This window comes from Ailuropoda melanoleuca, chromosome 6 (assembly GCF_002007445.2).
Source record: "Ailuropoda melanoleuca isolate Jingjing chromosome 6, ASM200744v2, whole genome shotgun sequence".
Classification (NCBI taxonomy): domain Eukaryota; kingdom Metazoa; phylum Chordata; class Mammalia; order Carnivora; family Ursidae; genus Ailuropoda; species Ailuropoda melanoleuca.
In genome coordinates, this window is record NC_048223.1 from 76,090,075 (window position 1) to 76,106,973 (window position 16,899).

A 16,899-nucleotide genomic window follows, 5' to 3' on the forward strand; every position below is an offset into this window, starting at 1 on the left:
GATGTCATCCAAAATTTTCTGGCAATAACACGTAAGATTAAGGTAACAGGAAAAGAAAAATCAAGAAGTAGAAACTGAGATAAAAAACTATACCTTAACTGAAATTCAAACCATTAAGATTTTATGTAGCAGGAAACAGAGAGGGGAACTAATTGGCTACTGCAGGTTTTCTTATTTGTTTGAAAGGGCTCTGAATTGTTAGTCACAGCTGCCAAAATGTGTCAACTGGACGGTATTATCTAAAGACCCTAAAATCCATAACTTTCTTGAAGATCTAGCTAGGCTACATGCTTGTCTCCTCTGAGAAATCTCTAAATGTCTAAATCTCTTCCCAGGTTTGGGAAGGTCGCAGTCATTATTTCTTTAAGCTTTCTACCCCTTTCTCCCTCTCTTCTCTTTTTGGGACTCCAATGATGTGTAAACTATTTCTCTTAATAATGTCCTATAAGTCCAGTAGGTTTTCTTCATTTCTTTTCATTCTTTTTTCTTTTTCTTCCTCTGATGGATACTTTCAAATGAGGTCTTCAAGCTCACTGATTCTTCTGCTTGGTCCAGTCTGCTGGAGCTCTCTATCAAATTCTTCAATTCAGTCATTACAGTTGTAAGCTCCAAAATTTGCTTGGTTCTTTATGTTTTATATCTGCTGAACTCATTTTGTTCTTCTATTGTTTTTCTGATATTGTTATTTATCTGTGTTCTCTTATAGCTCTCTGAGCATATTTAGAACATCAATTATTTTGAATTCTTTATCAGATAATTCCTGTATCTTCATTTCTTTGTGGTCTGTTACTGGAATTTTTCTTTGAAGTCATGATTCCATGCTTCCTCACAATCCCTGTTGCCTTGTGTAGGTGTCTGTGCATTTGAAGAAGTGGTTATCTTTTCCACTTCATGGACAAACTTATGTGAAGGAAGGCCTTTACTGAGGGTGGGGCACACTGGCATGTGCTCTAACCCCCGGGTCTGGTGGTGAGGTGCCAAGTGCAGGGGGTCCAGATGTGGTGGTGACTCATCAGCTCAGGATGCTGGGGCCTATAGTACTGATGAGTGTGTAGTCCTTTGCAAGAACTACAAGGGATCTGCAGAGGCTACACTGGCAGCTGGCATCCTTGGGCAGAACCTCCAGGTCTAGCATGTAGGAACCAGGGCAGACAGTGGTAGTAGCTGGAGCCAGTAGGGTGCACATGCTCAGCTGTAAGGGCCAGCTGCAAACACACACATAGTGGTGGGGCTGGGACAAGGTACAAAGGCCAGGGTCAACTGTGGGCACATTGGCAGCTGTGGTGGCCCTGGCTCTTAGCCTGCACTACTGTGGCTGCTGGATCTTGTCACAGGTGAACAGCAGTGGAACTGAATGTCCTGAGTCAGCCCATGGGTGTACAGGTACACACGTGGAGGGATTAGTTGCAGGTGAGCCCAGTGGTACAGGCCAGTAATAGGAGACAGGGCCAGATCTGGGCCCACAAACAGCTGTGGGGACATTGGCTACTGGCATGTACTTCCATGGTGATAGGATCTTGCCACAGGTGCAAACACCACAATGGAGGCCAGTGAAGGGCATGAGATCAGCAGTGTGTGAGAGCACAGCTGGAGGGGCTAGCCCCGAGTGCATGCACAGTGGTGGGGATCAGCTGTAGGGGTCTAGGCTGGAGTCTTTCATTTGTGCAGCCTCAGAGGTTTGAGCTTGCTGTTGGTGCAGGTCCCAGGCTCCAGTGGAGAATGGGGTAGGGAGGGTGGCTGGCATCAGTGAATACAAATATTTTTTGGGAGAAAACCAGTGTAATCTGCAGGAAGGATGTGGTAGCTGTGCTGGCCACTGGTATCTTCAGTGGCAAAAGCTGCTGGGGTCTTCCACAAAGCAGATCACTGGGAATCCCCGTCATTCCCACACTGTGGCTGATAGTGGTCTCCCTGACTTTCTTCCTTGTTCCCAACTAACTCTGTATGTCTCAGTGTTGTTGGCCTCCGGGTGGGGTGAAACTGAAGCAAGTCCTTTGTGCAGTGCCCTGAAAGGCTGGGGAAACTGGCTGGTCACTTCACTCTTCTGTTTTCAGTGAGGGGAATTCTTTCTAGATGCGGAGCTCCTTCTTGGTGCTGAGCAATGCTGACTTGGGGGATGGGATGGCACATGCAAACGGAGCTGTTTTTCCTTCCTTTTTGTGTGGTTATTCACAAATTATTTGTTTCACTGTATTGATGAAGTTTCTTTTCTTTTTAAAGAATTATTTATTTTAGGGACATCTGGGTGGCTCAGTTAGTTAAGCGTCTGCCTTTGGCTCAGGTCATGATTCAGCCCCACGCCGGGCTCCCTGCTCAGTGGGGAGTCGGCTTCTCCCTCTCTCCTCTCCCTTCCTCATGCTCTCTCTCTCTCACACTCTCTCTCTCAAATAAATGAATAAAATCTTTCAAAAAAAAAAAAGAAAAAAAGATTTATTTATTTAAGAGTGAGAGAGAGAGCATGAGCGGGAAGGGCAGAAAGAGAGGGACACAGAAAGAGAAAATGTCAAGCNGAAAGAGAAAATGTCAAGAAGACTCCGCCCTCAGCAGGGAGCCCAAGGTGGGGCTCGATCTTACGACCCTGAGATCACTGCCTGAGTTGAAACCAAGAGATGGATGCTTAACCAACTGTGCCATCCAGACACCCCTGCTGAAGATTCTTAAGTAGACTCCAGAGCACTCCTAGAGCTGCTTTTGTTTGTGGATAGCCATCTAACTGTTCATCTTTATCGGGAGGGGTGGAGGCTGGGTTCTCTTGTTTCCTTGTCTTTGCGACATCACTAAGTGGGACCCTCGCTCTGGTGGATCCACTTCTGGGTCTCCGTTCTTCTTTAGAGAGGTTTCTGGGACTGCAACATCAGGTCATATTCCTATCTTCAAAGATCTTATCATACTACTACACTCACTGTATGAACTCCATCATTTAGGAAATCTTAGGGACCTACAAATATCTTCTTGATAATATTTCTAGATTATGGGAATTTATAGGTCATCTATGACTTAGTGTGAATTCATTTAATCTGAGAATTTACTTTTTTTTAAATTAATTATCTTTCCTAGTAATCTCTATTCCCAATGTGGGGCTTGAACCCACGACTCTGAGATCAAGAGTCACATGCCTCCTCTGACCGAGCCAGTCAGGTGCCCTAGATTTAATTTTTTAAAGCCTAAATTTGTTGTATTGGGAGAAAGGCAATTTTGTCTTTTGGAATGAAGGGTGAGGAGATACAAATACAGATGTCCCTCTGGTAGCTTAGCACAAAGCTGGCTTTGTAGATTTGAATTAGCTCAATGAAAGAAGAGGCTGATATCACCCATGGAGTAGAAGCTCCCTCTTTCTAACAAGACCACTTTGTCAACCAGGATACCCTTGTTGCTACATAGCCTCTTGGATGTTCTCTGCTTCCCATCCCCATAATTACAGAGAGTTATGGGGGCAATGTCTTTTTCCTAGAGTCCTTTCCATGATGAACTCCAGCTGTGTCTGATACAACTAGGCACATTTTTTCTGCTAAATGGTATAAAGATAGGGACTGGGTAATTTTGCTGCTTTCCTCCCCCATGAACTGCTTCATTATTTTATTTTAAAAATTTTATTTATTTATTTGAGAGAGACAAAGAGAAGGAGCGAGCGAGAGAGAGCATGAGTGGGGGAGGATGCGGGGTAGAGGCAGAAGCAGGCTCCCCACCAAGCAGGGAGCCCAACGTGGGGCTCGATACCAGGACCCCAAGATCATGACCTGAGCTAGAAGCAGAAGGCAGACACTTAACCTACTGAGCCACCCAGGGGCCCCTGCTTCACTATTTTTTATTTTATTTTATTTTATTTTATTTTATTTTATTTTTTTAAAAGATTTTATTTATTTGACAGAGATAGAGACAGCCAGCGATAGAGGGAACACAAGCAGGGGGAGTGGGAGAGGAAGAAGCAGGTTCATAGCAGAGGAGCCTGATGTGGGGCTCGATCCCATAGCGCTAGGATCACGCCCTGAGCCGAAGGCAGGCGCTTAACCGCGGTGCCACCCAGGCGCCCCCCCGCTTCACTATTTTAGATTATATTCAGACTACATAGTACCAGTGGTGTGTGTGTGTGTGTTCCTTTTGTACAATTAAGGGGAAAAGTAACTTTTTGGATGAAGAGTTTCCTAGAAGGCAGAGAATTTAGTCTACTTTGACTCTGAAGACCAGTCTTTTTGTTTTGATACAGATATAAGGGCTTCCTTCCATCTGTGGAAAGAACCCAGGAAAGAAGGAAGCCCTATGTGTCTAATTAATCATGTCCCACTACTGGAAAGCCTAGAGAACGATGCACAAAACAGATTTATGAGCAGGGTTACTCTTAAAAAGGCCAGGGAAGGATTTCCTGATGAATTCTCCAGAAAACAAGAAGACAGATGACCCTATATGTGAGAAAAATGGTGTTAAGATAAAACAATGCTCTCCTTTGAATATTTTTATCTCTGGGTGCTCAAACAAGTTGAATTAACAAAATCATTCTGGCTCCTGTATTGAGAATGGATTGTAGAGAAGCCAGTGTGAAAAAAGAATGACCAATTAGAAAGGTACTAACATAATCCAAGAAACATGAGAGGACTGTGAAAAATAGTGGGATTCTGGATTATTTCAAGGTAGAGCTGACAGGATTTCCCACAGATCAGAAATACAAACATTCAGACTATTTTTAAAATACATATTCAAACACACACACACACACACACACACACACACACCTCTTTTCCCAAAACAGATCATGCAACATGTATATTTTGATTTATCAATACCTTANCAGGATTTCCCACAGATCAGAAATACAAACATTCAGACTATTTTTAAAATACATATTCAAACACACACACACTTCTCTTTTCCCAAAACAGATCATGCAACATGTATATTTTGATTTATCAATACCTTGTGAACATTTTTCTATGCTAATAAATCTCTGAAATACATACATAATATTAAGTGCTGTACTGAAAATCATTGCACAGATGTATTGTAATCTGTTCAGCCATCTGATATTTGAGTTCTTTCCAATATATTTTTTGACCATCAACATAATTATACATATGATCATTTTATTAACCTAAACTTGCACAAATGAAATTGCTAAGCTAACAGGTTAGCACTTTTGAAAGTGTTTGATAAACACTGTTAAGATTCTAAAAAGGTATGCCAATAATTTATGCATTCACCAAAACTATATAGTCAATTAAATTTAAGTGTCATTCCAGTAGTTAATTCTGATGCACAATGGTTTTGGGTACACTATGAATTTGGTAGTCAAATGCGAGCAGGAACAACTAATTGCCCCTTCAAAAGAGTTATCAACCCTAATCTTTACCCCAGTTTCTCAGAGGTCTAAAGGGCTTCACCTTTGAGAGTGATCTCAGTTTAGGAAAAATTAATTCACCTCAAGTAGTTTTGAGGACTAAGCTCAAGTCTAAGCTAGTCTAATTGTAGGGCGGGGGATAAAGCTGCCGAAGATGCAATGTACAGCCATGATGCCGATACCTTGTATAGCTCCTAGACAAACCCATAGTATCTGTGATTTACTGGTCTACAGTCAGTCACAGGATAGCCAGGACACCATGACTACAGGGGGTAGGGGCAGGAGTTAAGTTGCTATTCCTAGCAGCACTTACTCGAAGGATCTGATTAGAAGACCCATGTTCTACTCTTATTAGAAAAAAAAAAATTTTTTTTAAAGTAAGCTCCACACCCAGCATGGAGCCCAAACACAGGGCTTGAACTCATGATACTGAGATCAAGACCTGAGCTGAGATTAAGAGTTGAACACTTAAGTGACTGAGCCACCCAGGTGCCCAATAAATTCTGACCATAATGAAAAAACATTTAGAAATGTATATTCTTAAAACAAACTTAAATTCACATTTACTTAGTCTGGTTTTTATTTGGAAATCCTAAAACAATGAAAGAAACTACATGAGTTTACCATCATTATACACAGACTCTGCAATGGCTATAAAGAGAATACTTCATTCTTTATTGCATCTCAGTGTGATTCAGTTATTTAATGTCAACTGGCAAGATTTTTTTTTTAAGAATATGGAATACTACATGTCAAGACCCTGCATTTAAAAAATTCACAAGNTTGGAAATCCTAAAACAATGAAAGAAACTACATGAGTTTACCATCATTATACACAGACTCTGCAATGGCTATAAAGAGAATACTTCATTCTTTATTGCATCTCAGTGTGATTCAGTTATTTAATGTCAACTGGCAAGATTTTTTTTTTAAGAATATGGAACACTACATGTCAAGACCCTGCATTTAAAAAAATTCACAAGATTGTGAAAATTATTTGAACTCCTTTAGCAAGACTTCAGCTGTACAGACTTATTCCTTCTAATTATTGCTTTTCCACCATTTACATTTTTCTAGAAAATAAATTTCAGGCCTGATTCTCAAAAAAGATTTAAAATTTCACATGTGAAGAGAAGAAATAGCTATGTTTCTAGTTCATAGTACATAACCTGTCTTCGAGTTACATATCAGCCTGTTACTGGATGACCTTCTGAGAGCTGCCAGAAACAGTCTTTCATTTAAATTGCTCTTCCTTACACTGTTACTTGACAGTTGTGTTACAAGAGAGTATTCAATGCCAGAGATGTCAAAAAGCTTGGATTCCCCAAGAGTTCCTGGTAGCAAGATTCTGAAAGGCATGCCAGTGCTTTACCCTTGATTAAGGTCATGCTTTACTTTAGGAATATATTTTCTTCAAATGCATGCTACTATTTTTATGCCCAAATTACATATGCTATGTGATAGATCTCCACTCCTGTCTTGAAAGATCTTAAAAAATAATCATCTACGAGGGTGCCTGGCTGGCTCAGTCGGTAAAGCATGCGACTGTAAGTTCAAGCCCCACGCTGGGTGTAGACATTACTTAAAAATAAAAACTTTAAAAAAATTACCTGCTTGACTTCCATTTCATTCTACGTGGCTTTAGTCCACTCCATATGCTCAATAATAGCCAAAGTGACAGCTTATGCCAAGATACAACTTACTACATAGATGCTTAGAATTAGCTGCTTTAATAAAGAAATTGGATATTTGATATTTAATTCATGTTAATTTGAAGGGCCCTCTTTACATGTGACTTGGTTTGGCATTCACCCAAAAGTTATTTGTTTTTTCAGTTTAGTGTCCAAATAGAAAATTTTAGCTATTCTAATTCATTTTCTAGATTTCATCATGTTTATATTCATAGAGAACAGTTATTATTTTCAAACAGTTTTAAATACTAGGGAGGATTGCTAAGGGTACTGGCAGCAATATAAATTTTTAGTATGTATACAAAGTATTCAGAAAAATTCTTAGATACTTATTTAGCCAACAAATATGTGCCACTTATTATGTGCCAGATACTGTGTTGAGTATCTTCTTCAGAAGGGGGTAGTGATTGGGACGCCTGGGTGGCTCAGTTGGCTAAGCATCTGCCTTTGACTCAGGTCATGATCCCAGGGTCCTGGGATCAAGCCCCACATCCACCTGCCTCCTCAGTGCGGAGCCTGCTTCTCTCTCTCCCTCTGCCCTTCCTCCTGCTTGCGCTCTCTGTCAAATAAACAAAATCTTAAAAAAAAAGGGGGGGGTAGTGATTAAGCAAACCATTCCATGACAACCAATATTCTTGCTTTGATTTCCCTTGTGCACCCTCAAATTCCCCAGCACAACAAATAAGCATTTTGTAAAACTGTTACGGGAATAGGTAAACAACACAGAATGAAGCCTAAGCATAACCAAACACCATTAAGTTGTGGTTTTAGGGAAAGGTAGGCTATACAGGTGGACAGATACCTCTGATTACAGTCCAACTTCTAAGAGACAGACAATGCAATAAAGTGGGGCTCCTGGACCATAAATAAAGATCTTTAAACATCATCAATTATTAAGGACTGAATTCTTATAGAGCCATCCCAACTATCAACAGAACAAAAACAGGACAGGATGGAGCTTGAGGAGGATAGGATGGAAGAATTATAAGAGGCTGAAATCTGGGAAAGTTTCTATGATCTGTTCTAGGGAAAAAAGAAAGACTGTAGTAAAAAGGTACACTGAGGTCAATCTCAAATTGTAATTAAGGGTATGGAGCTGAATGGGTGGCTGGGTCTGCTTTCCACTTAAAGGGACTCAGAGAAGCCACATCCCAAATATCCTTTCATTCAAATATTTTTAGAATGAACAGTATTAGTAGGATACAGTGTTAGGTACTTTGGGGACACAAAACCATCAGCCATAGCTCCTACTTCAAGGTATTATTTAGTGATACCATATCCATTGTCTGAACTTTCATTAATGAGATATTCTTTTGAATAATAAGCATTTTCCCACAAATATCTCTGGAGCTATAACAATTCACAATTCAATGTTTTTTTTTTTAATTCTAATGTTTGTTTTAAAAAACACAAAATCCTAACAGAGGTATGCTAAGAGAAAGGTAGTTTTGATCTGAAGAAGGAAGGGAGAAAAAGAAATAATTTTATAGGTGAGGGCACCTTCTTGAAAGCAGAGAATTCAGCCTATTTTTTGTGTTTTATTTTTCTTGCGTCATGAATTTTATCCCACTGACAAATGCAGCCTAAGAAAGAGGGAAGCCTTTGGGTTTACCAAATGCTTTCCCTATTAGGCTTTCCTCCCTAAGGGCCTAAGGAGCAGAGAAGTAGAACCAGGAGAGACCTCCTCTATTCTCTCTTCTGGAGTCGCTACCTGAATCTCAGGTATCACAGAGAACTGACTCCCTGGAAAAGCAGCTGTGGCCATTCAAGAGAGGACAAAGTGTATGCAGACATAACTGTGGTGGCAGCATCAGCCCGGTGAGCATACATAAAACACTCCTGACTACCTGATTTATACCCTCTACTTTAGAATACAGCCCTAGCTTGACTATTTTTCCTGAAAGAAGAGAGCTACAGACATCATGTGCCCTTAACCAGATTTCTGTACATTTTAAATCAATATTAGAATTTTAATAGAATTTTCAAAAAATGAAAATGGATCAATTCAAATAAAACACAAGTATGAAAAGGCAAATAAGAACTAGTTCCCCTAAAGTGTAAAATTATGAAATCCTCAAGATACAGTCAAAATACGTTTCAATCTTATTTTTGTTATAAGCCACAACTTGCTTCTTCAGTCTCTGTTCTCTTATCCTTGTGACCCCTCAGAAGAAATCTCAAGCAATTGTTCCCAAAATATTAACTTCCCTGCAGTTAAAGAAAAACATTTTAATCTTCTCATATAGTCATATGCAGATCTAAGAGAGTTAAACACAAACACCATTTATTTCTTGCTTAATTCTTATGTGGTTGTTGATACAAAGATGAAAATGCTTCAACTTTTGGGACTCCTGGGTGGCTCAGTCAGTTAATAAGCATCTGCCTTCGGCTCAGGTCATGATCCCAGGGTCCTGAAGTCGAGTCTCGCATTGCCCTCTTTGCTCAGCAGGGAGCCTGCTTTTCCCTCTGTCTCTGCCCCTCCCCCTGCCTGTGCCAGAGTGCGCTCTTTCTCTCTCTCTCTCTCTGTCAAAATAAATAAAATCTTAAAAAAAAAAAAAAGAAAATGCTTCAACTTTCTCTAACAGTGGGGTTACTGAAATGGCTTTGTGTTCTCAGATACAACTGGCTCAAAATGAATTTAGCATCATAAATATTTGATACATTTAAAAGCATTATTTTATTGTTTTGATAAAGCTGATTATAAAATCAACAAATTAACCTTAAGAACAGGTAATGCCAGAGAAAGAAGTTACTGGTAATAAGAACAATGAGATACTTTTGGCTTTAGAACATGCAAATGGTATTTCTAAAATTCGAAGCATCCCTTACAGAGAAATAACATAGAATAAGATCAGCCTTTTATCTGCTTTGTCTTACTCCCCATAATGTCAATTTAGCAATGGTAGATAATCCTAGACATAAAACACTTACGCAGATTACAGCTAAACCAAATTTTTTCTGTAACTTCCCCAACTCCAATGTCCTAATAAAAAGATTTGTAACTGCCTTAAACCTGTTGATACATCTCAGTATGCTGCCTTGCCTGAATTTTTCAACAGATCACTCAGGCTGAAAAACATTTCATCTATAACTTCTTTTTTTTTTGGAAACCAAGACGTACATTTTTATTTTTAATACGCACCCCTGGTGCTTCTCCAAGATAGCTGTTATCAATTTATAGCTCCGCCTGCAGTTCATCTATAACTTCTGTAACATTTTTATTAGATGGAATGGTACTGACCAGCACCACTATTTCCAAGTCATGTGCAAGAGAAATAAAATATAAACTTTCACTTGAATGCTGTTGCAATTTCTAAAAGGTTTGTGAGAAATAAGCATCACAATGAGAATGTGGTTTAACTGTCAGTATGTCAAATCCTGCTATAGCGAGAACCATAATTCGATTTCTCCACTGATTCCTCAAAATCGAAAGAGGGAATCAAAATCAGAATACAATTGAATTATGCCTGACTTTCATTAGGTCTGTTCCTAGGTACTGAACATGCCGTAGCATTTTTTGCTTTTGATTTTTCTGATGGCTTTTCAAAAAGATGAATAGTAGATAGTAAGGAAGATGCTTAATAGTCAACTTTTATGATTGTTTTATTATTGCTTCCTTAAGTTATCTAGAATTGTTTTCATGTTATTAGGCCACAGTGCTAATAACTTCAGTTAGAACACATATGGAGACAAAGAGCACAAAAATAAAGATTTCATAATTGTCAATGGCCAAGATCCAGATCCTAAGTCATACCATCATCACCTAATGAATCTCAGCATTAGCAAGAAAGATATAAATCAATAAATGCTGTGTAACATTCTAGATAAATCTGGATGACCTTTCTCTGTACCTAGTGATGAGAAAAATCTCTGACTTCTATTGTAAGATTTAAGACCATCAGCTAATGTTGTGGTTCAGTTGGTAAGTACAGAGAAGCCATTAATAATCATGCTTCTACATTCCCATTTAATTCTTATTAACCTACTTTAAGGATCAGAGGCTTTTTGGAAATTACTTAATAACAGTAATTATTAACAATCTCTTTATCTTGCTTAGAATGAATCTGGATTTATTTTATTAATAAGCAGTTATTTATTAAATGCTTAATATTCTACTTAATGCAGATGCTAAGTCTCATGTAGAAAATTCTTCAAGTTAATTCAATCAAACCTGATCACAGAGATATGTCATAAAGCAACAGAACGTATGAATTAGGAATAAAGGGGGGATACAAATACCTGAATTCTAAATTATAAGAAGCCATGCTTGTGTGGAAATTGATAAATTTAAAAACATGTTTTCCTCATTCCATTGGTACTGGCTGCAGACTAAAGACAACAGGTACAAGAAATGTTTTCAATTTAGGGTATAAACAGCAAAGCCGAGTCTTACATTTGCTAAACTTCCTTTTGGAGAAAATCGAAAAAAATCTTATATTCTATTGTTACTTTACCTCAATGCTTTATATAGAAAGATGTATCTATACTGAATACCATTACAAATTTGTAGCAAATATCATTATAAACCTGTGATCATTGGCATGCAATTTATATTCTAGGTAATCATAAATAAGAAGAAGAAATCAATTATATAGAATGTTAAATACTGGTAAGTATCAAGGAGAAAAAATAAAGCAGGAAAGGGATTTAGGAGGTATGTATGTTTAAGTGTGTGTGTGTGTGACAGTGTTTAAAACTTTTAAAGGTGTTTAAAAAATTTCAGATTGGCCAAAACGGGCCCCCATTATCCAAAGCACATACAGAGAAGAGTGTGAATTTCATGTCACTGCTGATTATAAGTACAAGATACTGCTGTCAAATTGGTTGTTATTCTTGGTGTATGTCCAAGATACTCCTGTTTAGCTAAAAATCAAACTTCTAGAAAGTTTAAATAAGAAGAACTGACTCTATTTAATGGGTGAAATTACAACAACATGCCTTTTAAATATTTATATAACATGCTTTTTAAAGAAAAGCTGCTTTCTTTTTTTTTTTTTAAATAAGGGTATTTTATTTTACATCATTGCCTACTCTTTTTTTTTTTTTCTTTTAAATTAAGTTCTATGTCCAGTGTGGGGCTCGAAATCATGACCCTGAGATGAACAGCTACATGCCTCACTGGCTAAGCCAGTCAAGCACCTCAGAAGAGCAGCTTTCATGTTTTTATTTTTAGGAGGAGTAATTATAAATTGAGAAAGGAGGGGCGCCTGGGCGGCTCAGTTGTTAAGCGTCTGCCTTTGGCTCAGGGTGTGATCCCAGCATTACGGGATCGAGCCCCACATCAGGCTCCTTCACTGGAAGCCTGTTTCTTCCTCTCCCACTCCCTCTGCTTGTGTTCCCTCTCTCGCTGGCTGTCTCTATCTCTGTCAAATAAATAAATACAATCTTAAAAAAAAATAAATTGAGAAAGGAAATGAATGATTTGCTATATATACCTGTTAAATTTTATTAGAGACAACATGGTAGAGCTTTTAAAGTATGTGGAGGCCCCAAATGTCAATCCATTTGGGTAGAGAGTTCATATTCTTTAAAATGATGGCAATTTCTTAAACACTACTGAGTCCATCAATTTTGGAAAAAAACCCAGTTACTTAATGACAGTCCTGCATTGTCTGGGTAATGCTGTTTTACATTGCTCTGCTGGTTTTCTGTTGGAAACCATCAGGACAGTGCCTGCTGTCCACCAGAGTACTAGTTTAATGAATATGCTAATGCATGTCTTCTGTCCCAAACCACTCCTTGGCAAATCTTTTGGTGTTTAAAGAATTGCATTCTCTCTTGCAGGATGATTTGGGAACCACTTAGTATGTCCACATTGTAGTGAAATCTTGTTAACCACAAGGAAGATGATCCACTGAGAGCCTCATTTCCTATCATCCTAGCAGCAAGCTAGGGCATGGGAAAGAAATGATCTCAGTGTAATTCCTGTGGCACATTTCCCCCATGGTTTGCTGGATAAGTGGACAATGCAATGTGCAACAGTCAGATTACAAGAATGCTTGAACTGCTGGTTATCTACAGGAGAGTTTATGACCAACCTTCCCACAGCCAGCCTGAGAGAAAGAAGAGGCCCTATGTAAGTTAATGGCTTATCATTGCTAAACATGTGACCACAGATGTAAAGCCAATCAACAGGAGCCCAGATGCTGCAGTAGGCCTGGGTTGAAACCCTAAATCATCTACTTACTCTGGGACTTGGAGCAAACTTTTTTTTTTTAAAGATTTTATTTATTTATTTGACAGAGATAGAGACAGCCAGCGAGAGAGGGAACACAAGCAGGGGGAGTGGAAGAGGAAGAAGCAGGCTCATAGCGGAGGAGCCCAACGTGGGGCTCGATCCCATAACACCGGGATCACGCCCTGAGCCGAAGGCAGACGCCTAACGACTGCACCACCCAGGCGCCCCTGGAGCAAACTTTTTGTATGTAACCCTCTGTATGCCTCAATTCCCTCACCTGTAAAATGAAGATAATAATAGTACAAACATTTTAAGGTTGATGTGAGGAAAATATATGTGCAATTGAAGTCCCCAAAGGAGAAGAAAGAGAAAAAAAAAGTATCTCAAGAAATAATGCCAGAATTTTTTCCAAACTGGATGAAAACTATAAACCCACAGATCCAAAAAGTTAAAGAACTCCAAGATGGGAAACATGAACACTACATCAAGGCACATAATAACACAAATGAAACAAAAAACTCTGCCCCCAAACTAGGGTAATGGCTCTCAACCAGGGATGATTCCTTCCCATTCTCAACCCCCGGGGGTATTTTGCAATCCTGAAAACATTTTTGATTGTCACAACTGAGAGAGGGGAATGGGTGTGCTACTGGAATCTAGTGGGTAGAAACCTGCAATGTTGCTAAACCTCTTACAACGCACAGGACAGCCCCCACAGCAAAACATTATCCTGCCTCAAACGTCAATAGTGCTAAGGTTAAGAAACATGAGAGGCATATAATAATCAAAATGCTTAAAACCACTGATACAAAGAGAAAATCTCAAACTCATATCCTTATTATATTTTTTCATTTCTGACAATATAGAAAGTACAGTTGACCCTTGAACAACACAGACTTGAACTGTGGGGGTCCACTTATATGTGAATTTTTTTTTTCCTATGGTACAGTACTATAAATGTATTTTCTCTTCCTTATGATTATATTAATAACATTTTCTTTTCTAGCTTACTTTATTGTAAGAATACGGTACATAATACATATACAAAATATGTGCTAATTGAATTTATGTTATCAGTAAGGTTTCCAGTCAACAGTAGGCTATTAGTAGTTAGTTTGGGGGGAACCAATAGTTATATACAGATTTTTAACTGTGGGGGTGAAGAGGGAGTGTCAGCACTCTTGACCCCAGAGTTGTTCAAGGGTCACCTGTATGTGACATTGTAATACTAAGCGCTTTTTGTAAATCACCTACCATGTTTAAGCTAGGAGCTGACCATCAAGAGGTAAAGGTGCCTGGACCCAGTAAAGCTACTTGGAGTGGTTTCCAGAATTTAAGGGTCAGTGTGCTTTTTACCTACTCAAAATGGTTGCATTAAAGCAGTTAGAGTGTCCTTGGTAATCTGAAGGTTCTGCTCTGTGGTCCTTCTGATACTTTGAAAGATATGAAGGTAACAGGACTGAGTAGTGGATACAATTAAAATCTCATTTCAGCTCAACAAACATTTACAGGAACTACTGCCATTATATATGGTATATATATCAGTACAGTTCCCTAAGTTGGTCTCTTCATTTAATGCAGTACTCTTTCTGCCACATCATGCCTATTGAATGCAAATTCTATTCAAAGTCACAAAAAAGGCTTAAAACCTCCTACCAATTCTGCTGGTTTTTTTTTTTAATGACAAGATTTATGGATCTTTAAAATCTGATATGAAATGGCATTCTGTGACAGGATATCAAGAATAAAAACCCAGGCAGATTGTATACCTACTAAATACTAGGCACTGAACTAAGTACTTTATATTCATGATCTCATAATCCCAAATAAATAATTTGGGTTTGGTATTATTGCCACCTTCATTTTATAAACAAAACAGATGAATAAGTTCACTGACTTGCCCATAATCACAAAGCCAAGAAGTGGTGGGGCCAGGATTTGAACTGAAGTCTATTTTGGAAAACCATGCCCTACCTATTTTGGAAAACCAAAATAACAACTTAACTTTAACAATACTCAACATAAGAACATAAATGTTCTTTTATTTAGTTCACTATTTTGGATCATCATAACAAATCGATATATATCTACATTGTTAGAGCACTGGTCCACCACATAAATTTATTCAGACACTTTGGTAACCCAAAGACAGTTGTGGCAAAGCATATTAGCTTATATTTCTTCATTTTTCTGTCAACGGAGGGAAGAAGGGTAAGAGTGGTCAGAGCTACAGCAGGAACTGTGTATCCTGTATGTCATTTATTAAAAACTACCTTAAAGTTTTATCTTGCTAGATGACTACCCTAGAGAAGGGAAGGAAGAGTAGTTATTTTTGTTCGATATGTCAAACATGAAAAAAATTTCAGATCACCTCTTTCAAACTTACAAATCAGATCTCTTTGGTTCAATTTTGGTAGATTTTTTAAAATGATTTTATTTATTTATTGGAGAGAGAGAGAGGATGTGTACAAGCAAGGGAAGCAGCAGGCAGAGGGAGAGGGAAAAGCAGGCTCCCCGCAGAGCAAGGAGCCGATTGCAGGGCTCGATCCCAGAACCTAACCCAAACAGCAGGCAGACACTTAACTAAGCCCCAAGTTAGATAGATTTTAATAACCTATAAACAGAAAGCTAGAAACATACAATTTTTTGGTCTGTTTTTTCTGAATGGTTAGGAAAAAAAAAAAACCATGTAGAGTAGCATACTTATCAACCAAATTGTTTAGCTTAAAAAACTCATCAATTCATCAGTGCTCTAAATGAGTCAAGCTAGAATTTTGTGTTTTAAGGAGTAATGCTCTAAGACTCAAACGTGAATATGCAACACAATTAGAAAAACTGAGCCAATTTTCTTCTTTAGTGAAAAAATGATAAATCAATAAATTTTTTAATGGGGAAGTAGAAACATTAATAAAGGCTATGGGACCAGGCAACGTATAATCTATTTTCACAGAATACAGGGCTTCAAACACTTAAAGGCAGATAGATTTAACTTCACAGTTGTCTTTTTCTTAACCTTACCTTGATACTTTATTTTTCTTCCTCTTTCTCAGATGGTTCTATATTCAAGTTACACAGAATTCAAACAAATGAAATTATATGTAACTTATAACTCATTAACTCTACAAACATGTCCTGTTTCCCCCTTCAACTTTTTACATAGTCCTGTACGCTCCCTATAAATGAAAAAAAAGAAAAGTTTATACTTACTAGAAAGAACAGTTGTAAGGAAAATGTAGTCCGAAAAGGATATGAGTCCACATTCTCCAAGGGTGTAAAATATACTGCCTTCATCAGCAAATTTTTCTCGTTCCTGGGCAATTTTCTATTATAAATGGGTCCCACCAAAAGATAAAAAGAAGACATAGCAGAATGAGAACATAGAGAGTTAGAGATGAATTACCATTTATGCGGCAGTTTTATGCTATTTATCATAAGCAATTCTCTGATGGCCATTCCAAATTAATGGATCCTTTACAGTTTTCAAGATGATTAAAATTATAAGACAAAAGATGATTTTGTTTAGGGGCGCCTGGGTGGCACAGCGGTTAAGCGTCTGCCTTCGGCTCAGGGCGTGATCCCGGCGTTATGAGATCGAGCCACGTCAGGCTCCTCTGCTATGAGCCTGCTTCTTCCTCTCCCACTCCCCCTGCTTGTGTTCCCTCTCTCGCTGGCTGTCTCTATCTCTGTCAAATAAATAAATA

At 38.5% G+C, this 16,899-nt stretch overlaps 1 protein-coding gene across 2 annotated transcripts in view; it reads right to left on the minus strand.

The window, feature by feature from the left end:
• Positions 1-16,899, minus strand: part of MICU1 (mitochondrial calcium uptake 1) — a 249,274-nt gene that overhangs the window by 99,163 nt on the left and 133,212 nt on the right. For both annotated transcript variants that reach the window (XM_034662666.1, XM_034662665.1), the window contains one exon: positions 16,406-16,520. In XM_034662666.1, the coding sequence (XP_034518557.1) occupies positions 16,406-16,520 (115 nt within the window). The remainder of the gene's footprint in view (positions 1-16,405; positions 16,521-16,899) is intronic.